General features: G+C 37.3%; 1 protein-coding gene and 1 long non-coding RNA gene across 2 annotated transcripts in view; one reads left to right on the top strand and one right to left on the bottom strand.

Annotated features, from left to right (window-relative positions):
- The first annotated feature begins 1,164 nt into the window (after positions 1–1,164).
- Positions 1,165–22,468, top strand: LOC308660303. The gene is made up of 3 exons (XR_014024700.1): positions 1,165–1,184; positions 1,426–1,511; positions 22,199–22,468. It is a non-coding gene; the product is annotated as an uncharacterized lncRNA (long non-coding RNA).
- LRRC9 (leucine rich repeat containing 9) overlaps positions 11,154–23,019 on the bottom strand; it is a gene marked incomplete at both ends in the record, with an annotated part of 58,075 nt that continues 46,209 nt past the window's right edge. Inside the window, 5 exons of the mRNA XM_081314559.1 lie at positions 11,154–11,272; positions 12,489–12,672; positions 19,686–19,811; positions 21,422–21,490; positions 22,407–22,624. Coding sequence (XP_081170685.1) covers positions 11,154–11,272; positions 12,489–12,672; positions 19,686–19,811; positions 21,422–21,490; positions 22,407–22,624 — 716 coding nt within the window. The remainder of the gene's footprint in view (positions 11,273–12,488; positions 12,673–19,685; positions 19,812–21,421; positions 21,491–22,406; positions 22,625–23,019) is intronic.

The following is a 23,019-nucleotide window of genomic DNA, read 5'->3' as shown; positions in this document are numbered from 1 at the left end:
TGTGTTTGCTAAACCCATTTATGGTTCTCCCTCCTCCACATTCTGTAGACACTTGTTCATCAGGGAGCTTAAATTGACTTCTCTTCCATTCTGTTTCCTTAACTAAAAATGCACCATTAAGGTTGATTGAAGTCTTTTGAAAACACTTCATGAAAAATGAAAGGACATAAGAAATGAGGCTACCCGTGTTTGCAAATACTTGTTTTTCAGATAAATTGGTGGGAAGAAATCTGAAAGAACTGGGAACTTAACAACGCAATTGATAGGTGCTGATATCTTCCCCTTGTTTTTGCACAAATTGGCAAAGCGTACATAAAAACATAGTTTGGGAAATATAAAAATTGGGCCACTCAGCAAGTCGTTTTAAATAAAAGATAGATTGGCTAGAGAAACCCAGATCAAATGCTTAGATTGCTTTATGCATTTACCCTTGAATAAAGATGCCTTTTTATTGTTAGATGCTATCCTCATCTTATTTTCACACTAGACTTCAAAAAAGAAAAATGTTAAACAACTTTTACAGTTTTAATTAAATATGAATAAAGTGCATGTACCTCTTGCAAAATATTTCTATGTGAGTAAATTAATAGGAAATAATAAAAAACAAGAAAAGAATTTGGATTTAAGGTTCTATTTTGAATGCATTTGTTCTTACTGTGTACTATATGTACTGGTAATTGCATGGTATTAAGATAAATGTCTGAAATTTGAAGCGTGTTTAATCACAAGGACTAGAGAGAAATGCCAAAAATACAGTTTGCACTGAATAGTTGTAAGCATGGAAAAATATTTCTCAGATGGGCTTGCTTTTTTCATTGAATTGTCAAAATGTGCAATTAGTATTATATTTTTTTTCAGAATACTAACCAGTAATTTAATAGGACTTTATAAATTGTATTTTTAAGACAATATTTGATTAGGAATCCGCTTTGGTAAAGAAGTAAATGAGTAAATGCATGGCTTTAGAGAATTGTGGATGGTATCATAGATATGGGAGGAAGTGGGAGCAAATGATGAAATATGTATTGTGCTATTGTGATGCAAACTCAGTCCTGTGTAAATATGTAATAATGTAATGCAAGTTTGAAAGGGCATATTTTGCATCATAAGGCCAGGTTAATGTTTTGTTTTTCTGGTATCCTATAGTTGTTAGGACAGATGACGGTGGAGGTCTAAGCATCCTGGTAAGTAGGATAATTTTCTACACTACTTTAAGGATTTAAATTTGTAGTTTATGTTGTTAAATATCAATATGCATATATTTGTGATGTATCTTTAACAAGCGAATACTCTTATAATCTTGATATTTTGATAGAAGTTGCATTTTATTTTTTTATTTTGAGCATAAGCTACTTTTGAACCAAATATTACACATAATAAAACAACAGGGTAGTGATTTATGTTTCTTTTTTCTCTATCAATCAGAACTGAAAGAGCCCTTTTTATAGTTTCAGTATGGGGTAGTCTTACCACCAGAATTGGGACAAGAATTTCTGCCGCTAAGCAGAAAGGTGGGTAAGTGAATTGTGCCCGATTTTATGACCTTTTTTTATACCAAGGTTGTTAAGTGAATCACTGCAGTTAAGTGAATTATGTGGTCGTTAAGCAAATCTGACTTCTCTATTGACTTTCTTGTTGGAGGCCAACGGAGAAAATTGCACGTGGGGATCACACGGCCTTGGACGCTGTAATGTTGCCAAGTGCCTGAATTTTGATCATGTCACCAGAAGGATGCTGTCATAAGTGCAAGTATCACACCGTCAGTTTTTCCAGTGCTGTTTTAATTTTGGTCACTAAATGATTGGTTGTTGAGATCTACCTATACTATTTCTGCTTATGGTTAGTTCTCTGTGATATATTAGATAATGCATTTGGAAGTCTCATAATAGCAAGATGTTGTTAAAGAGAAGCCTAAAGCTTTTTGGCCATGTGATGTAGATGTCTATGACATCTTTTAACCAAACTGGTCATTTGATAACTAATTCCTTTTTATTCTAGAGATTTATAAATCCACTTTGCTTTTTAAAGGGTATAGCTTCTTTTAGAATTGGAGATGGAAATATAAATTGCTTTGATACTTGAGATTGATTTTTGATCAAGCTTAAGATAAACCACTTTATCAAGTTGCATACATATACATATATATACACATACACCCTATATATATATATATATATATATATATATATATATATATATATATATATATATATATATATATGTCTGTATGTTTTATATTTAGACAGACTCAGACCCACAGAAACATCCATGCATTACAAACAGCAAAAATGTATTTGTAAATCATCCAAAGTAAAAGGAGGCAGCTAATTCTCTTCAATGAAGAGATTTGTAGAGCAGATCTGTTGTAAGATAAGGAAAATGCCTCTTATTGTAAAAGAAAATTATCACAAGGGATTACATAAAGCTTAAAAGCAAGCTAGAGCTTCCAAAGGATAAGTGATTAAAGAGAAAATGGCAGCCTGCAGCCAGCTCACGAAGAAAACTAAGATGGTTATTTCTGAAAGGGGCTGGTCACTCCTGATCTTTTCAAATTGTCTCTACAGATTCAAGAGACTTTTTCCAGAATTTTAAGATTTGTTGCAGGAAGCCATATGAAATAAGGGCAAGTGGCAGTCAGTGAAGAGACTTTTCGTGATGGTCTCTCACTTGGAAAATGTTTTTGGCAGTGAGGGGAATTTTTGTATCTAGACAATAAGCTTAAGACCTTCTGCTGTTGCCATTGCTGTACTGGTTGTGTATGACTGGTTAATTCCTTGGATTTTAAAAGTTGAATACACATTAAATTGTTTAAAACAGAAAAGGAAAAAGTCACCATGTCCAAAATGATACAATATTTGAAACAGCTTTCTGATAGCATGGAATGATTTCTCAGCTAATACATTAATCAGAGTAAATTTATGCTGTGTAGAATATACTAAGTTTGAATAGCCACCTATTTAGTCATTGCCAGTAAATTTTTATTTTTGATCAGGTATACAAGTATTAAGAAGGGACGCGGTGGGGCAGTGGGTTAGGACACTGAGCTTGTCGATCAGAAGGTCGGCAGTTTGGTGGGTCAAATCCCGAGTGCTGCGTAACAGAGTGAGCGTCTGTTACTCGTCCCAGCTTCTGCCAACCTAGCAGTTCGAAAGCACGTAAAAATGCAAGTAGAAAAAGAGGGACCACTACGGTGGGAAGGTAATAGCATTCCGTGCGCCTTTGGCGTCTAGTCATGCCGGCCACATGACCACGGAGACGTCCTCGGACAAGCGCTGGCTCTTCGGCTTTGAAACAGAGATGAGCACCAGCCCCTAGAGTTGGAAACGACTAGCATGCATGTGCGGGGGAACCTTTACCTTTACTACAAGTATTAAGACCTTGCACAAGGAAATACAGATACTGGATTATGATATTCTTTGTCAACCATGTCTGAATCGGCCATTGAAAAGTCTGATCTACCATTTTTAATAAAAACTTCCAAAACCATTCAGAATTGGACTATATTCTATAGGCAGGTTAATTCTATTTCAATCACTTAAAAATAATAGAAGATCTACTGGATTTTGCCTTATGAATCTGCTTATCGCATTCATTCATTCATTCAGACTAGTTGGTCAGTGGTGTACCTTGCTGTTAGCGAGAGAGAATTTTGTTTGATTCAACTTACAGAGTGACCATCGCTGTCCCAAATATCCTTCTGGGATCTGTTCTCTGCTATAAGGTCTTGAATGTGAAACTACATAAAGGTGTACATACTTGCTAAGCTTCCCTAAAAATTTGGTGATATTCCTGGTCAGGGTTAATAAGATACATAACAGTACTGTATGTTCTTGGGTGCTCATCTTCCAGTTTCTGCCTTGAGTTCCCTCTTCCCAGGACTCTCTGTTCCAGCTCCTCAATGCTGTCATGCCATTGCTGCTTAAAAGAGCTTAGATATTTTAGAAGCAGAGTGCTTCTTACGTATCTTCATTTATGATGAAGAAAACAAAGATAAAAATGTTGGCTTTGAATATGGAGTGAACACTTAACAGAGGAGACTCGGGAAGCAACAAACCACCACCCCTGTGCAGCCTGGATACACGTTCAGGGAACAATGGGATCTGAAGCCCAATACATGCAGGGCAGCTCATTTGGGTTTAATTCCATCCTAGCAGACATTGTGCCTTCTATCCCATCCATGGAATGTCCTAATGAGAGAATACAGTTGAAATATTGCTGTCCTTTTCTTTTTCTCAGGTAAAATGCATGTTTGCTCGAGGCAAATTATTCATGATTAATATTTTGTATTGTGTCCTGTATACATTTTGCCTTGAGTTTTTTTTAAATGGAAAAGAATAAATATTATGAGAAACACATTTTCATATACCAAGTGAAATTATTGGTTGGTAGATCTTTTTGAGTAAACTTTTTCATTAAAAGGATCTGCTCGTATTAAAAAATATAGCTTCTCTTCTTTCCTTCCAGCTATTGCCACCTTTCCCAGCCCTATGATTTCTGGAATTTGAAATTACATTTTGTCAGTATCTCCCTTTATTTATCAGTAGGTATTACACTGATGTAGCATGTAATACCTACTGACGCGGTGGCTCAGTGGGTTAGGACGCTGAGCTTTGTCGATCAGAAGGTCGGCAGTTTGGCGGGTCGAATCCCGAGTGCCGCGTAACAGAGGGAGCGCCTGTTACTCGTCCCAGCTTCTGCCAACCTAGCAGTTCGAAAGCACGTAAAAATGCAAGTAGAAAAATAGGGACCACTACGGTGGGAAGGTAACAGCATTCTGTGCGCCTTTGGCGTCTAGTCATGCCAGCCACATGACCACGGAGACGTCCTCGGACAAGCGCTGGCTCTTCGGCTTTGAAACGGAGAGGAGCACCAGCCCCTAGAGTTGGAAATGACTAGCACGCATGTGCGGGGGAACCTTTACCTTTAATTACACTGATGTAGCATGTAGCTCTAGATAAAAAATGGTTATTGACAGAAAGGTCAGCAGACAGATTTTTAAAATGTTATGTATTAGAGAAAATTATGATTTAGTTCTTTCATTTTCCACCTTTGATTAATACTGGAAATAAAAGTGTAGTGGGATGAGATGCTGGATTTAAAAACAGGTCAGCAATAGTTCAGTTCCTTTTCATTGTTAACAGAAAGTGTTATATTTCACTGTAATTATTTTTAATTATTTTAAGAATAATATGGTTGTACATTTGTAATGAAGTAGGTTCATGACTGTTTTATTTAAGTTTAATTTCAAGGCATTAAATAAACTATATTTTAAGAATAAACATGTGACTACATAAACGATTTTAAACATACTTAGTTCTGAGGGTGCTTTGGATAAAATGAACTTCCTGACTACAGTATCAACCAACCAGGGGTTCCTGAGAGCAATCATTTTAATTTCCCAGAAGATCCCAAGATCTGGCATACAATCCTAGTCATGTGGCATATTAAACTGGAGGCTCATAGGAAGAATCTGCTTGCCCTGGAGGCCTTCAGGCAGATGTCAGCATTGATGAGCTTTACTCACGCCACCCTTGAACACTAGTAAATAAATAACCAACACGATGTGCTTGATTTGAGACTTATGGCCTCGGTGAATTGTGCACAAAAGAAATGGTTTTAAATATATATAACCCACGGGAATTGACAGAGCAATAAGCCATGAGAAGAGGGGCAAATTGGTTAGTTCCTTCTCTGCCTGGTTGCCAAATGTTTCCTTATATCGGCATCCCTAATATAAGGATATGTTCCATCAGTTCTTTTGCCTAAGATCAAATATAAAGATGCTCACAACTGTAATCTCTCATTGACCCACCAAATTATTGGAAAGCAGTTTATACTGAAACATTTCTCTACCTCATACGGCACCTTTTCTTCTCACTGAAATGTAACTGGAACATGTTAAACCAGGATAAAATGAAACTTGGGCATTTTATAGTTCAGCCTGTTATGTGAACTCAATGATTTGTGAAAACTCCAAACTTTTTGTCAAAGTTAGGGTTTAATGTGTAACCCACCCACAGAATCATTTCTAGTATGGCAATGTACCCTTTGATGGGTTATTTTGTTCTGCTTTTCTGACAGGCTCCATCCTGCAGCAGATATGTAAGCTCTTTCTTCACATTCTCTAAAACAAATTAACATATTTTTTCTTTTTTGTGAAATGCCAAACATGATTCACTTGAGTCATTATGTCTGGAGTTGTTACTATTTTATAGTAATCATTTCATACAAGCCTTCTGTTTAGAAATCATACTGCTTTGATTTAATCCACAGATGAGATTCCAACATATGGTACATGGACATTTTCCAACTCTTCTCAATTGCACATATTATAGGAATTGATGGGAATATTCTATTTTTTTCTTTACAATTACTATTTCTCAAAAGCCAGAAATGATTTTTTAAAAATCATTCAGTCAGTTCGTTCTATAGCATATAACTTCATAATTTTGGATCTCTTGTTTTCCTGCTCTACTCAAACCTACATAATACAGGGAATCAGGGCATATGGTGACATGAAAAAGAGCACCCTGCTAATACAATGAAATAGAGAGCATTTCTATTAGCAACAGCATGTTACATCTGGAAAATAATGGTTCATAGTGGACTTTTTTCTTTCCATTAGCAAATAAAACTGATGTACAGTTTACAGTATAGTTGGACGGAAAGTCAAATGCACACAAGTATTAGGTATTACGTTTTTATGTATACCAGCATTCCTCAATCTGGCACTCAAATTGTCTCCAGTAATTTCAAGAGGCACAGCTCTGTAATTTCACTGCAGCGAAATGAAAATATTTTGTGGCACTGTAAAGACAAAATTTGTTGTGACATAAGCTTTTGTAGAATAGTTTTCATCAGCTGCTCTGAATATTACCCTGAACTATAGATACAGACAGACAGCAAATAGTGAGATAGAGAGAATATAAAAAATACAAACCTGATTGATGGGAATTCTATCCTATAACAGCTTATCTCGTAATAAATGTTTTTAGAATACTTACAAGACTTTACTGTTATAGTAATAGAATAGTCTTAGCAACTTAACATGTTACCGTCCTAGAGTAAGCCTGTTCAAAGCTACTCTTCTAAACTGTTTTTATTTTAAAAAGTAAAATTATGAAGAAATCCACTCTGAGATGTAGGGCACTTAAGTTGACAAACAGCATTGGCTGCTGCTTATGTCCACACAGGCTACAGCAAGCTGTGAATGTAGTTGGAATCCCTCACTTCTCAGCTGTTCAACTTGTTGTAAACAACTAAAAGCTTCCATTTTTGCAGTTAACTCTTGGGAAGCAGCTGTTTGGAAGTTGTGAGTTGTTTTGCATTTTAAAAAATGAGAAAATCTACTGCCATGTTTGATTCAAGGTGATGTATTGTATTCTGAATAAAAATATAAAATAATCTTATGTAATCAACTTTAAGAAATAGATAATTCACTCGTTTTGCTCCAAGTCAGAAAAATATGTGGGAAAGTATGAATGCATATGAAATTCTTTTTTTAAGCTGAAAAAAGTAATTTTTTATACTGATGTCAGGACTATGATTCATTTTTTCCCGATATTGAAACTTTTTTTTCAGATTTGCTACTGTCCAATATTCTGAAAGAAAGTACAATTTAAAAAATGAATTAAGAACAGTTTATATATATATCAAAAGAATTTCAGTGGTGGCATTGTTTAATTAAAGAAAGCAGCTTCTTTCTCCAAGAGTGAATCAGCCATTGGCACTGGATGGGAAATTGAGCAGTTGGGTGAGGTCACTGGGCCTAGCCCAGGGGTAGGCAACCTCGGCTCTTTTATGACTCATGGACTTCAACTCCCAGAATTCCTGAGTCAGCATAGCCGAGGTTGCCTACCCCTGGCCTAGCCAAAGCCCCTGATGAGCTACATACCTTTGACACTGTATCTATATGGAAGAAGAATAATTTGGAAGTTAAGGCAACCCCACCAAAAAGGATTTTTAAAAATAAGTATAAAGAAACCAAATTCTGTGCAATGGTCAGTTCCATGTCTATTGAGAGTCTCAGACATACAGGTCATGGTTGTCCCAAAGGTGCTTTTTTCAAGAGGCAACTGGACTTCCTTTGTTTTTCCTTGAAGACGTTTCACTTCTCATCCAAGAAGCTTCTTGGATGAGAAACGAAACATCCTCAAGGAAAAACTAAGAAACTCGGGTTGCCTCTTGAAAAAAGCACCTTTGGGACAATGGTCAGTTTCCCACCTCCTTAATCAAGGGTTGCCAATTCCATTTGAAATTAGTTTCCTCCCCAATAAATGTTCTATTGACATGTATCTGTGTATTTTTCAAAATCCACTTTTCATAAAAAAGAGGAAAAAATTCACTGAATTAATTACTGATTAGAATTAACTGCTTATAAAAACAAATCAGGTTTGTGCTCCCACTCTATAAATTAACCTTCCTTTCTCTTACACACCAACTACTCCTGCAAAAACATACAAACTTTTCTGTTCCTCCTTCTAGCAGCAGCAAGAAAGAAGAAAATTAGGTGGAAATGGGATGAGCAGAAGGGGAAACTGTATTGGAAGGGAAAGAAAACTGGGAGATCAATGCTGACAGGAAATAAGCAGAGAAGAAATTAACTTGACAGGAGAAAAAAGAAAGCATGTTAAGGTATTACAAAAAGGACTAAATTTGCAAGGCAATTTTGCTCTTCCAAGCAAGAATTAATTACAGGTAATCCTCACTTAACAACCACAATTGGGCCCGGAATTTGGGTCATAAATCATTGTTACATGGGCTACCACATAACCTGAGTCAATTTTACTACTGTTTTACAATGGTTGTAAAGCAAGTCACCACAGTTATTAAGTGAATCATGTGGTTAAGTGAAGACTACCTGCTGCTCTGAAGATCAAAGCATCTATAATTTCCAGGAAAAAAAATAAATCTGCCAATTCCTTTGGTTTTAACAACTATTCCCAACATGAGAATCTCTGAGCGACATTCTTGCTTTCCCCTAACAAGATCTCCTTCCAGAAACAAAATCTTTTTTTTTGATTAGAGAGAAAACTGCCAACTAATACAGTATACATTCTCAAGAGAAATCAGATGGCTTGCTATATTTGACAGTGTGGTAGAATGTGGTATGGTGTAGCATTATAGTGTTAGACTAGGACAGGGGTAGACAACCTCGGCTCTTTTATGACTCATGGACTTCAACTCCCAGAATTCCTGAGCCAGCATAGCTGGCTCAGGAATTCTGGGAGTTGAAGTCCAGGAGTCATAAAAGAGCCGAGGTTGCCTACCCCTGGACTAGGACCATAGAAATCAGGTTCAAGTCCATCCTCATCTGTAGAAGTCACCATATGATTTTGGGCCATTTATATTCCCTTAAATCTACCTCACAGGTTTATTGTTTGGGAGAAAAAAATAGGAGAAACTCGTCTTAAGTTCATGTACAAAAGATGGGATCAAATCAAGTCAGTACATCAATGTCTCCCTTAACTCTTGAAGAAGAAACTATAAAATAGTGGAACTGCTTAGCTTCTTAGCAAATTAATTGTATAAGTCATCTTCAAACTTATGCCATGCAATATCAGAATCCATAGAGTGATACATTTGGAAGGGATATTGCATTCACTATTCAATTCAGGTTAATGCAAAACATACATTCAAAATGCAGCTATTCCTAACTGATATTTGTTTAACTTCTGCTTAAGTGTATTTAATAGTGGAGATTCTACTATTTCCTAAGAAATATTTCCTAAATTGCTTGCACGGTTGTCAAGCAATTAATATTTTTGGAGGTTTTCCCTTAATCTTTTCTTCAGTCTGAAATTTCTTCTGTATATTCTTGCTGGATGTAATTCGTGTTTTTTTTAATCAAAAATTTTTTAATTCTGTATCTGAACAAGAAAATCTATGTAGCTTAGAACATGGAAATAGCAAAGAGAATTTGATTTCATGTCTATTACACTTCAGCTAAAAGCAACTTCTTCATACATCACACACTGAAGTAGTATATAAAGATTTGGGTACAGAAATACATAAGATCCTATATTTTAGACAGATATTTGTTCATCAACTCTTCAAAGTTATAATGGCACTGAAAAAATGGACTTACAACCAGTCCTCAGAGTTCTGGCTGATGACCCTCACTGATGACCCTCACAGCACCTCATTGTCACATTCTGCCCTGCACAAACTGCCTCCACTTTTAACTCCACCTACCCACTTCTGCCCCTCACTGCCACCTCCGAGCCTAGTGCCTAGAGTCTCCATGCTGAGGGGCTTGAGGTTAGCCTGAATTGGCAGTCCTAGTGAGGGGAAGCAAGGTGATTCTGAGGAGGAAGAAGAAATCAGTGCTAAGGAAGCCTGGAAAGAAGGTCTGCTGGGGATGGTGGAAGCAGATGTAGGTAGTGGTGGCAGAATACAACTGTATCTTTATCTTGGCCAGACTGCATCAGGCAGCCAAAAAGGCAGAGTTGGAAGGGAGATACCGGTAGGTGGGTGGGAGGAATTGAAGTGGAGGCAGTTTGCACACGGCAGCTGTTAGTTGACCTCTTGGCTCAGTGATCCTCTGAAAGCATCCCTTGCCTTGGAAGAACCAAGGCTTAGGACTAAGCTGAGAATGGCTTGGATTGGGGTGGGAGTTGCAGAAGATGGGAGAGGCGATTGCCATTTGCAACCTTCCTAACCAGTTTTGACAAACAAGGTCCATGGAGAAGACAGCAGGAGATTATAAATTGCAATCATGCGAGGTCCTTGCCTAACAACTGGAACTGGGATTGTTGGAACTTCCCTCACTAAATGGCGTGGTCACATTTTGTTTAACGACTGCTTAGCAATGGAAATTCCAGTCCAAATATAACCCGAGGACTACCCATAGTAGCTAAAATATTAGACAAAAACAAGAGGTATTGAGTTTCAATATCCTGCTTTCTCAGAAAGCTTCCTGAGTAATGTCAAGTCAATAATGATATTTCAGTGTAATCTTCCCATACGACTGTTATAAGTATAAATGGAAGAATCATGATTGCCGTGTTGAATTATTTGGAGGCATAGAGACATAAAGCAGGTAAGATAACTAACAAACTGGCAAACTACAGTGCCACTCTTAGTTGTCAGAAGAGAGCTGCTGAAATCATTAACATGGATGAAATAAACTTACATTATTCAGCAAGGATGATCTATGAGGTCCCATGACTTGGAAAGTTACCCAATGTATTTTTGGCTTGCCTCATGGCTAATTCAGCATGAATGCTCCGAGAACTACACAATCCCAGGGCTGTGTTCTTTGGTTTTCTACCTGAAAATTAAACTGCAAAATTGGTATTCTCCAAATTTTGGTATTTTTTTATTATTTAAGGTAAACAAGAGAAAAGTGAATTAAAGTGAAAAAACAAAAGTGAATTATAAACTGCTTACTTCAAGACAGACAGTTGCAGTTTTGCATAATTATTTTCCCACCTCTGTTCTCACTAGAACAGCTTTCTTAGGACTGCTATAATTTGGATGACCACTAGTGGCAGCAAAGAACTTAAGTATCTTTGTTGCCATTTCATAATCATCCGCTTTTGTGCAACCAGATATGACAGTTCCAATTGCCATGCCTAGCCTTTTTTGGGTTCCTGTGAATCAGTGTTGACTCCTAGTGATTGCCTGGACTAGTTCCTGTAGTTTTCTTGGCAAGATTTCAGAAGTGGTTTAGCACTGCCTGCTTCCTAAGGGCTGAGAGAGTGATTAGCCCAAGGTGTCCAGCTGGCTTTGTGTCCAAGCAGGACTAGAACTCAAGTTTTTCTAGTTTTTAGCCTGGTGCCTTAACCACTATACCAAACTGACTCTCTCCATTCCATTAGTCTTCTTTTTAAGTGTATGCTCAGAAATGGAACTTAATACTTTTAAAGCTGGGTTATCATAAAGTACTTGGTTCTTGATATTAATTCAACATATTTTTTGTTTATCTAATCATTTTATTTAGAAAGCTGCCTGGACTGCAACATGATTCTGGGCAGCTTTCATAATTCAAAGAGGAAAAGCCCCCCAATAAGGAAATTATTATTAAATGAAGGAAATTATTATGTCTAAATGTGCTAAAATGTAACAGTTTGAGGCAGGCAAGCAACTGAATTAAGATCAGGGACAACAGAGGATTGGAGGAATATGTCCTCTTGTCTCACCCATAGAAGATTCATATGCACAAGACTGTAAATGTGCAAAACTGACCTTGCAACTACAGCCTTTGGACCAATGTACTTGCACTTGCTTCACTCTTCTGCCCTGATGATTGAGCTATGAAAGTAGGGCAATTAGGTTCCCACTCCAGTCACTATCTTATATTTGCAGGCAGCTTGTACTTCAATCCTCAACCAATCAAACTGACCATCTCATGATTCCATTGCACAGTCCAAAGCTACACAAGATCACCACAGTGGTTTGCCCACATCCGTGAGAAATCATTGACAGGAGCCAACATTTTTGACAACACAGCAAAAAATTCAGCATAGCAGTCCACTTATACTTACTTTTGTTAGCCTCGCTTCCAATCACTTCATCAATAGTATAGGGAAAACCAAAGTCAGCCACATATGCATGGCTGATTGTTCCTGGAAGACCGATATTGGCAATCTTCAAGGGACATGCTTTGGGGAAAGAAGATAACAGCCCAGGAAATCCACAGTCTATTGGAGAATTGGCTGAAGGAAGAACCTATATGAGGAAATAAGAAGCAATAAAGTACAATCTCCTAGTCTTGAACATGCTATAAAAAAATTAAAATGCTGTAGGCCCATGCTTGAACATTCTGCTTTACAAGAAAGGGACCCTAAACAATTGAAAAAGATTTGAATAGATGTTGAGGAACACAAGGCAGGAAATCCTAGGGATCTGATTTGCTGGCCAATTTGCGGGAGCTAGGCAGGTCCTTGTCAGTGTATCTAGGGTTAGTTTAGTTGGATTGTTAGGCGAAGTGGCTCTTTCAAAAGGACAGCAGAGCTGGGGAAGCCCACTGTTAAAGGAGATGGAATGTTGAGATCATCAATTGATGGATGATAAAGTCTTGGAATTTCTCTAGGTTGCAATTTCCTAGTAAGGGTTGCCCTTGAGCTATAACCTGGTAAGGAAGCTTATATTCTTTGGTTTAGATAGGATTGCAGGGGACTTTGGGAAGAGGGGGAGAACAGGATGTAGTCTCCATTTTGTTTATCAGGCTGATTTTCTTCACTACTCAATTGAGAGTCAGTTTGGTCTAGTCATTAAAGCACCAAGTTAGAAACTGGGAAATTGTGAGTTCTAGTACCACCTTAGGCATGAAACTGGGTAAGTGATCTTGGGCCAGTCATTCTCTCTCTGGAGGCAGCAATGGTAAAGCACTTCTGAATTCTCCCTAAGAAAACTGAAAGGACTTGCCCAGGCAGTCACCAGAAATTAAAAAAATCCATCTTGTTGGAAGTCTAATATATTTAATTCTTATTTTGTCAGCGATTTCTCAAACAATGAAACTTTCCAACTGTGTCTGTCTGCAGTGCAATACAGTGGCAACCGTAATATAATCTCCTGGCTATTCAAGGCTATTCACTTTGTTTTGTGCCAAAATGGTTTGTTATGTCAATTGAGAGTGTGCATGGTTGTGCATTCCAAGAATGAGGAGAGAAAACTGACATTCAGGGAGGGAGATGGGTGGTTGTGTGAAAAATAAAAGAATGAACGGATGAATGAATAAAAATGCAAATATTAATCTTGTCAGGGACGTCTTTCATAGTGAAGTCCAACAACACAACACTACTAATTGTTACTTCTCAACCAGAGCTATACATTATTTTTAGGACAGATGTAGAGAAGCCTTCTTAGTGATGGTCTCTATTTTATAAAGTTATCAACCCCTATGGATATTCTTTTACAATCTTTTTTTTAAAGTACATTGCATTTGTTCCAATAAGCTTTTAAGTATTATTAAAATCAGATGTTATTGTTTTGTGTATATTTCTGACTATCTGGGTGTTTTTTCACACTCTGAAAAAAAAATTAAGACAATGATTTCAAATATCTTCAAGCAGCTGATATTCCTCTAAGATAGACTATTAATGCACAACAGTGAAAATAAAATCTTATTATTTTTAACCAATTTTCAAAAATCTGATCAGGCTTCCAGTTAATCCAATTTTTGGATTAACATTTTCTCTTTCTTACAGGATTTCACTGCAAGATCTGAAGACTGCAAGTTTGTTTCAGTGCTTACTGTAAAAAAAATGCACTTCCCATTTTTCTGATATTCTGCCCTAAGTCTCAGTGCAGGTTTGTCCTCCTTCTGACAAATTCCCATACTTTCTTTTATTTCTTTTGAGGTGGAGCATATGATATTTTATAATTAACTAGATCAGTTTAAAAGCCAACTCCACAATAGGTTATTAGGGCAGAGGTCGGCCTCGAGGTCTCTCGTTTGTGGAGTTCCTCAGGGATCGGTCCTCTCGCCTCTCCTGTTCAACATCTATATGAAGCCACTGGGTGAGATCATTCGTGGTTTTGGGGTCGGGTATCATCAGTATGCTGATGATACCCAGCTTTTCATCTCCACCCCAAACCACCCCAGTGATGCCCTTGATGTGATATCCCGTTGCCTGGAGGCGGTTCGGGTCTGGATGGGGAGGAACAGGCTTTGCCTCAATCCCGACAAGACTGAGTGGTTGTACGTGCCGGCATCTTGGGAAATTCAGATTATTCCACCTCTAACTATGGGGGGTGAGCTATTACCCCCCCGTAGATAGGGCTCGCAACTTGGGTGTCCTCCTAGATTCACAGCTCTCCTTGGAAGATCATATAGGAGCTGTGACTAGGGGGGCCTTTGCCCAGGTTCGCCTGGTGCACCAACTGCGGCCCTATCTGGACCGGGATGCCCTGCATACAGTCACTCACGCGCTCGTGACCTCTCGTTTAGACTACTGCAATGCTCTCTACATGGGGCTGCCCTTGAGGACCACTTGGAGGCTTCAGCTGGTGCAGAATGCCGCCGCGCGAGTGGTGTTGGGGGTTTCCCGATACTCCCATGTAACACCTCTACTCCGCGAGCTGCATTGGCTGCCGGTTGCCCTCCGGGTGAGATTCAAGGTGCTGGTGATGACCTATAAAGCCCTAAATGGCATGGGTCCAGATTACTTACGGGAGCACCTGCTGCCGGCATCAACTTCCCTTCGTCCAGTGCGCTCCCACAGAGAGGGCCTCCTCAGGGTGCCGTCGGTCAGAGAGTGTCGACTGGCGACACCCAGGGGGAGGGCGTTCTCTGTGGGCGTGCCAGACCTTTGGAACCGTTTACCGGTTGAGCTCCGGATGGCTCCTGACCTTCGCTCCTTCCGCCGTGACCTAAAAACTTATTTATTTGAACAAGCCGGCCTGGTCTGAGGGATTTGGGGTTTTTTAATATTAATTTTAATTAATTTTACTGTAATTGGGCTTTAATATTTAATTCTATCTTAACTTTTGTACACTATTTTTATTGTATTTAATGCCCTGTACACCGCCCTGAGTCCTTCGGGAGAAGGGCGGTATAGAAATTAAATTATTATTATTATTATTATTATTATTATTATTATTATTATTATTATTATTATTATTATTATTATTATTATTATTATATTATTATTAGACAATTTGAAAAAAAATATCTATGTAAAAATAGATGAACACTCTCTACTCCCTCAGTTACCTTCCAAACCAGGAACCAATTCCTAATTTATTTAAAATGGTGAATTTGCTGGGGTCTGCCTTTGGCAGTAGTCCCATGCAAGCAGATGGAAGCCCCGATTAGAGCAATAGTATTTCTCCCATGGGGAGAGACTTATAAAGAAAAACAGAAAATTGGACTTTTAAGCCATCTAATTCAGTCTTGGTTAACCTGACTGGCATTAGCTCTCTTGATATTTCAGGCAAATGATGACTTTTGCAGCCTACCTGGAGATGGTTGGGACAGAACCTGGAATCTTCTGCATTGAAAACATCCAGTTTATAACTGAGTTGTGGCACTTTCCTTATAAACATTAACAAACACCACCAGCTTAATTCTGTGTTCTGACCCCAGTAGGTTTTGACAGTATTTCTTCTTCAGTTGAAAGCAATTTCTCCTCAGTTTCAGCCTACTGCTTCATGCTCTATCTTGAACAACTGAATAAGAGAATTTTCCCCTTCTCTCACTGAAACCCTTTAAAATATTTTTAAAAATCTGAAAATTCTGTTAGCAGTGGGGTATGCCTACATCTCATAAAAAACTGGATTAGAAAACTGATAAAATGGATGAAAAAGGAGCATGCAAAGAACAATTTGGTTCAAGATAGGGAACCGAGGAACCTGCTGGGACTCAAATGGAGGATATCCTTGTGACACCAGCCTGTAAGTAGAGCAGTCTGAAAATGGCAAGTGATGCCCTTTAAAATAATGCTCCCCCTTTTGCCACCCCGTTCTTATTTCTCTAAGAAGTAGAATTTCCATTTTACAAAAGGAACCCACAACCATAACCTGAATCCATGTATGTTATTTGTCCCTAGCAGAAGAATACACTTGTGATTAGCTAAGTGAAATGGATTGGGGAATTATTAAATAAATGTAATGTTCTTTTATTTCTTCTTCTTCTTTGTATTGGGGTTGATAACTTTATAAATCCCGCAAATGCAGAATTTGCCTGTTTTGGTTGTGATAGGAATTGATTACTACTTTGTTGCCAGAGCCTGATATAATGAGAGAGAGAGAGAGAGAGAGTAACTGGCCCTAAGTCACCCAGCTGACATTTATGCCTAAGGCAAGTCTAGAACTTATAGTCTCCTGGTTTCTAGTCTGGTACCTTAACCACTAGACCAAACTAGTTCTCATTCTTTTAAATTATTTACCGGTATTAAAATATTTTTGCTTCCATAGGAAAAGTCTAACAGTTAAATAGTCTTTCTTAGGTTTCAAGTACCTGGCCCACAAAATAAAACTGATATTATATAAAGGGGCTAATTTAGTTGCTTTTCTCCATATGAAATTTCATTTGATATTTCATGCCAAAACCAAATTATTTTAAAGGAAAGAATAAGATTTTTCTTCTTAATTTTCTACAGGCTCTTAGGGAAAAGTAACTTGAGTGTCACAAAGAAAACTGAGAAACTGTTGTTCTATTGTGGCAGTCTAAGAAGAAAATGTCTCAGTTCTATTATAGCTAAGTAGATGATTTTCATTCAAACTTTTTGAAAAACAGAATATCTCACTAATAAGTGGAAGCCTTTGCATTCTATTCCTAGCTGACTAATACTGTATTATAATTTATTTTTAAGTGATATCCAGTTTATAAAACACACTTTGGTTTAGAATTAGAGCATTTGCTGCAAGATGCGTGAGAAATAAATTTAATAATAATTTTAAAAAAATAATTTATAGGAGGCAATAATTGATTTAACAAGTATTGTTATCTTCAATTGACAAAACCATACTTTTGGGGCATTAACTTAGTGAGTAATTGCAGCATAGAGAAACATGCCTCACTTCTTAGAAAGATGGCATAAAGTTTCCCTGCTATGACATGTACGTAAGAGTGGAGCTTAAGACATCACAAATCAAGGTTGTCAAGGGCTCTGTTTATAAAAGCTGTATCCTTTTCTCTATAACAATTTGAAATACCAAATAAATATTCAAACTTAGATGATTCATACTATGTTCCAAGGAGGAAAAAATCTGCAGTTTAAGAGTCAAGATGCAAAAATAAAACATTTTGCCAATTTTCAAATTAATTCTTGTCTTAATAATAGAAACTGTATGGTGCTGCTAAGATACTAGATGTTCATTTCCACTGAAAAAACTAGTCTTACTCAATTGGGGATTATAAATACACTTTCCCTTGTATTACTGAAAATGTAAAAACTGGCTCATAAAAAAGGAAAGGATACTAAAATCTCCAGGATATTGAGGCACCTGTCATATAGATGCTCTCATTTCAGACAATACCCAAACCTTCAAAGCTAGTTTTATAATGGGCTGGGACGGTCCTCACAAAGCCAACATGAGAATTTAGTATGAGCTCCCTAGAACAAATCAGTATTCCTTTTAGCTGATTAGTAAAGATATATCAAAAGTGGCTTCTGAACAAGGCACTAAGACTGTCCCCATCTCTATCCTTTCCCTGTGCAATATATGTTTCGATAGCAGAAAAGTGGAAAAAATGCAGCTCACTATCTGCAAAGCTGCCCTGAAGTCCATTGTGCACTGGTAACTATGTCAGCAGCTGTGGGAAAAACAGAGCAAGAAACCAGGGATGGAGACTTGTGGAAATTCCTACAAGTAAGGAAGTGGCCTAACCACAAGCCCAGTGCAACTCCATCATAAGTTGCAACACAAAAAGCTTGCAATTTGAACTGTGCCGAAGATACAGCATAAGTTAATCATGGCATGGCTCTGATCAGGAAGTAGTATTAAAGTCCCTATAGAAGTTCCATAATTATAGATATCATCAAGGTCTATAATTAAGCAGAGTCATGACATGTATAATTCATAAGTGCTTTAATAAATTTACATTCTATCTTTTTCCCATGATGCCACTCAAGATGGCATCCATCCACAGAATTCCCAGATGGTCTCTAATCCAGATAATGATGAGGTCAAGGACAACTGACTTTCAATGGGCCAAGAACTCTTATAAATTGTAATTCACCAAACTTTTGCTGGTGTTAGGCTACCTGTTCCTATAGACGGTGCATATAATTATGGATTAAAAATGTAATTGGAACACAAACACTTCTTGATTTATTTATTGGAAAAAATAAGGTGTGGTTAAATCCAGGCTATGATATATACACATTTTTATAAACAACTGTGAGATTTCAGATCCTAGGTAAAATTTGGACATAAAAAGTGGTAAGCTTATCCCAAGATAAAGCACAGGCTATTAGATGGTTGTATGATGGTTTACTCATGCACTCTCTGCACGCTTTTCTGTCATTTTGTGAATTTTATTTTAAACTGGTTTTAACATTTTTATGCATTCTCTTTTATTATGTATGCTGCACAGAGTCAATATGTGAGATGGGTAGCTATAAAATGTGATATGATAGGTAGATAGATAAATAAACAAGTTACATCTTTGCTTCCCAAATCCTCACCCATTCAATCTCTTAATTTATATCCCATTCCCTTGCTTTTTTAATTCTGTCCACCAAATATGTCTGTTGGAAATCATTCCCTGTTTTTATTTGCTATCTGTGAATTAAGCACAGCAGGACTCACTTGGTTGCCTCTAGGTGACAAGGTACCATCAAGTATGGATTCCTTCAAAATAAAAGTGAGTCACAAGTGATACATTCAAAGTCATTTAGTGCTTCAGGAAAATAAAATGGAATAAGCTGACCTTGCCAGCCTCATCAGAAAATCTTATTTCAGGTCAATGAACACATAATGATGATCATTTCTGAGCAAGTAACAGGTACCCAGGGGGTAACAATAATCTTTGGAGTAAGATAGCTTAAGATAGCAGTATTGTTAAATAGACAATTGCAACTCTTATTTCCGAACTGTCATGATGCCCGTTTTAAACTCTTGATGAAACATGGCAACCCACATGGTGTGTGTCAAAAGTATGCTGAATTATGAAGAAGGATGGAAGGAAGAAAAGAAGGAAGGGGAATAGAACAGGCAGAATCAAATCTGGTTCATCCTTCCCAAAATAGTAACAGCCCAAACCAAACTTAATTATAATAACCATGCTTTACTTGCTGTTCTAGTAAATGGAATTCAGCTCTTGCCCTCTCTTCTGGGCTAACTGTTATGCCATCCAAAACCTGAAGGTTAGGTAAGCGTAATATAAGGAGGGGGCGATGAGAAATTTTACGTGATACCTAAGAAAGGAAGAGAGATGCAAAAGGTTAATCCAGCACTAAAGCATTAGGTTCTCCACAGCCACATCCTTAACAAAGGTTTAAGTCCATTCCTTGACTTAATTGAAAGTGAAGATAGATATAACAAAATTAACACATCTAACATTAGCACAGGGTAGTCAGATGTAACATACTTGAAAAGGGAATCTATTTTTAGAACTTTAAAAGATAAGCATGCAGTCCTTATAAGAACAACAACAGCAACAAAACCACATTTTAAATGTGTTATACAGTTCTTATTTTGAAAGAGAAGCTATATTGGTAAAGAGAGTAATGACGAGCACTAAATTCCCTTAGTACTAGGGAAGCGTATACAATTTAATGTTATGTTCAGCAGGAAGGCAATTAGAAGAGAGAGAACATGACAAGACTTAAAAATGGCCATTTTTATTTTGCACCAAATATATTCCTCAAAAATTTAAAAATAAAATGGACAACTTTCAGACCTTATTTTTGCCTCAGCCTCAACCTACTGAAATAGTGTAAATGTACAGCTGAATACAGCAATCAAGCAGTAATAGGAATTACTGGGGCTTAGAATGCTTCAGATTCTAATAATCATGTAGCCCTCATTCTCTCTGAAATCCGACTTCAAGTTCTGCGATTTCTCATTTGACATATACTGTATACTCTTTGAGAGTAATTCAACTTTGAGAGTAACTCAATCTGAATGAAATCTATAAAGTGGCTAACCTAAAACCTATACAAAAAGTTTAACAATAAAAAGTTTAAAACAATTTTAGTAGATACTGAAATAATCACATTTCAAAGTAGAACATTAAATCAGAGAAAATAGTGAAAAAGAATTTCAGAATCACAGAATATAAAACAACATTAAGTAAAAAAATAAAGCAGTAGCCAGAAATCTGCTGGACATAAACATATCAATGTTCCTGGGCAGTGAAGCATCTTTCTCTTCAGTTCTGACATTTGGAGATTAATATTGATAGTCCTTGACTTACAAGCACAATTGGTCCCAAATTTTCTGTAGGTAAGTAAGACAAATGTTAAAATGGAGTTTTGCCCCATTTTACGACTTTTCTTGCCACGATTGTTAAGTGAATTGCTGCACGTGTTAGTAACAAGGTTGTTAAGTGAATCTGGCTTCCCCATTGACTTGGCATGTCAGAAGGTCGCAAAAGGAGGTCACATGATCTGGGACACTGCAAATATCAGTCAGCTGCCAAGTGTCTGAATTTTGATCCTGAGGATGCTGCAACGATTGTATGAAAAATGGTCATAAGTGACTTTTTCAGTACTGTTGTAACTTTGAACAGTTGCTAAATGAACTGCTGTAAGTCGAGGACTCCCTGTACAGTTTTGCCTTCTTGCATTCAACTCATTTACATGGTTTCCCAAGAACGTCTTGACTATTTATGAAACCTATAAACATATTCAGATATTGCGTTTAATACCTTGAGTAAATTTGTAACAGTTTATGGCAAGTGAGTAGACACTGAAAGCTGCTTTATTCTTAATGCAGCAGGCAACACAGCATTTTCTAAATAGAGTAGGAATACTTAGGGAACTATAAACTTAAGTGATATAACTGTGCAAAATAGTATACTCACTGGATTTCCGTATATTGAAAGTTCTTTAATACAAGGAAGATATTCAAGTTTTTCAAGTTCGACCAAATCCTGCCCCCAAAATAAAAAATAATAATTTTGTTCAAGCAGTTTTTACAGGTAACCCTGATTTAATAACCATTCATTTAGTGGTCTTTGTGGACCACCTGTGCAGCCTCCCCCCCCCCGCAGAGCCACGTTTATACCACACCTTGTGTGCCACTTGCACATTCTTCTCTGCCTGCTAGCAACTATCACCAGCCGTATCTTACCTGCCTGATGGCCTGCTTGCAAGCTATCTGAGACCCGGTTAACAACCTGCATTCCTCACTTAATGACAACAATGGGGATTGCCAGAATTGCCGTCACTAACTGATGGTTACATGATATGGTGTTTTAATAATGCATCACTTAGCAATGGAATTTCTGGTTCTAATTACCCTTGTTAACCAAGTACATTATATATTTTTTCTGTAAAAATATACCTACAAAGTCACACAACATAGCATATGGGTATATGCATACTAGAGAAGCAATGTATTGATAAAGATGCTTTAAGATACAACAACTCAACCAAAATAACAAAGAAACTCCAGAAGTGCCAAAGATTTGTGTGCTATTTCCAAACAGGATTAGGATCAAAAGAGGATATAGACGGGGGGCCAGATGCAATTTGTGGGGTATCCACATATCATCTTTTATCCAGAGTACACTGCTTTTTTCTTTTTAGTCTTCAAATTCAAATTTCTGCTATAGTCCTTTCTGTCTTATGTTTTCCAGCTGACTCACTCTCCTTTGAAATAAAGGAATGAAGGAAACATCACTTTCTATATCAACTTTCTCCACCCTAATGCCTCCAGATGTGTTGGGAGTATAGCTTCTGAAATTTCCACTTAGCTGATATGCTGGCCAAAAATTCAAGAACTACAGATTAAGCCTATTTGGAAGACTTTGAGTTGGAAAGGCAGAGGTATGAGGCCTCCTGTACCTGAATTCTGTTGAGACCGAGGAAAAGCTTCTGTAGTTTTCCCAAGGGAAGCAAATTGTTGAGTTCACGCAGACGATTTTCCTCCAAGTGGAGAGCCAGCAAGGAGGTCTGTTTGGCAAAACAATTCTCACCGATAATTTTAATTTTGTTATGATCCAGCACCAATTCCTGCAAAATCTGCAGGCCTTCGAGCCCTTCAATGTGGCTGATTTCATTTCCTGTTATACCAAAATCAAAAGTGGATAGGAAAAAGATGCAATGGACAAGTGGAAATAATGAAAAGGACAAACATTTCAGAATAGTTATATCCTCTTCACCCAGCCAAAAACATACCACTGAATATCAGATCTTGATAATGGATTCTTGCAACCTCCATTGATCATGGTACTTAATGTTCCTATTTATGAAGTATCTCTGATTAAATGCAGGATTTATTTGATCTGCAATTGAGTCATGTTTATATTTTTGTGAAATGTATTAGGCTACATTATTTGCTTATTTCAGAGTGTGTCATATGAACTCAGCAGCTGATGGTTTATTATTATGCTGAATCCAGGTTATTGTAACAACTACAATTTAATCAATAAACTATAGTTACAATATTTAGTTAAAT

This window comes from Vipera berus (genome assembly GCF_964194415.1).
Source record: "Vipera berus genome assembly, chromosome: 1".
In the NCBI taxonomy this organism is placed as follows: domain Eukaryota; kingdom Metazoa; phylum Chordata; class Lepidosauria; order Squamata; family Viperidae; genus Vipera; species Vipera berus.
Note: the sequence above shows the minus strand (reverse complement) of the source record. Positions and strands in the feature narration are given on the sequence as shown.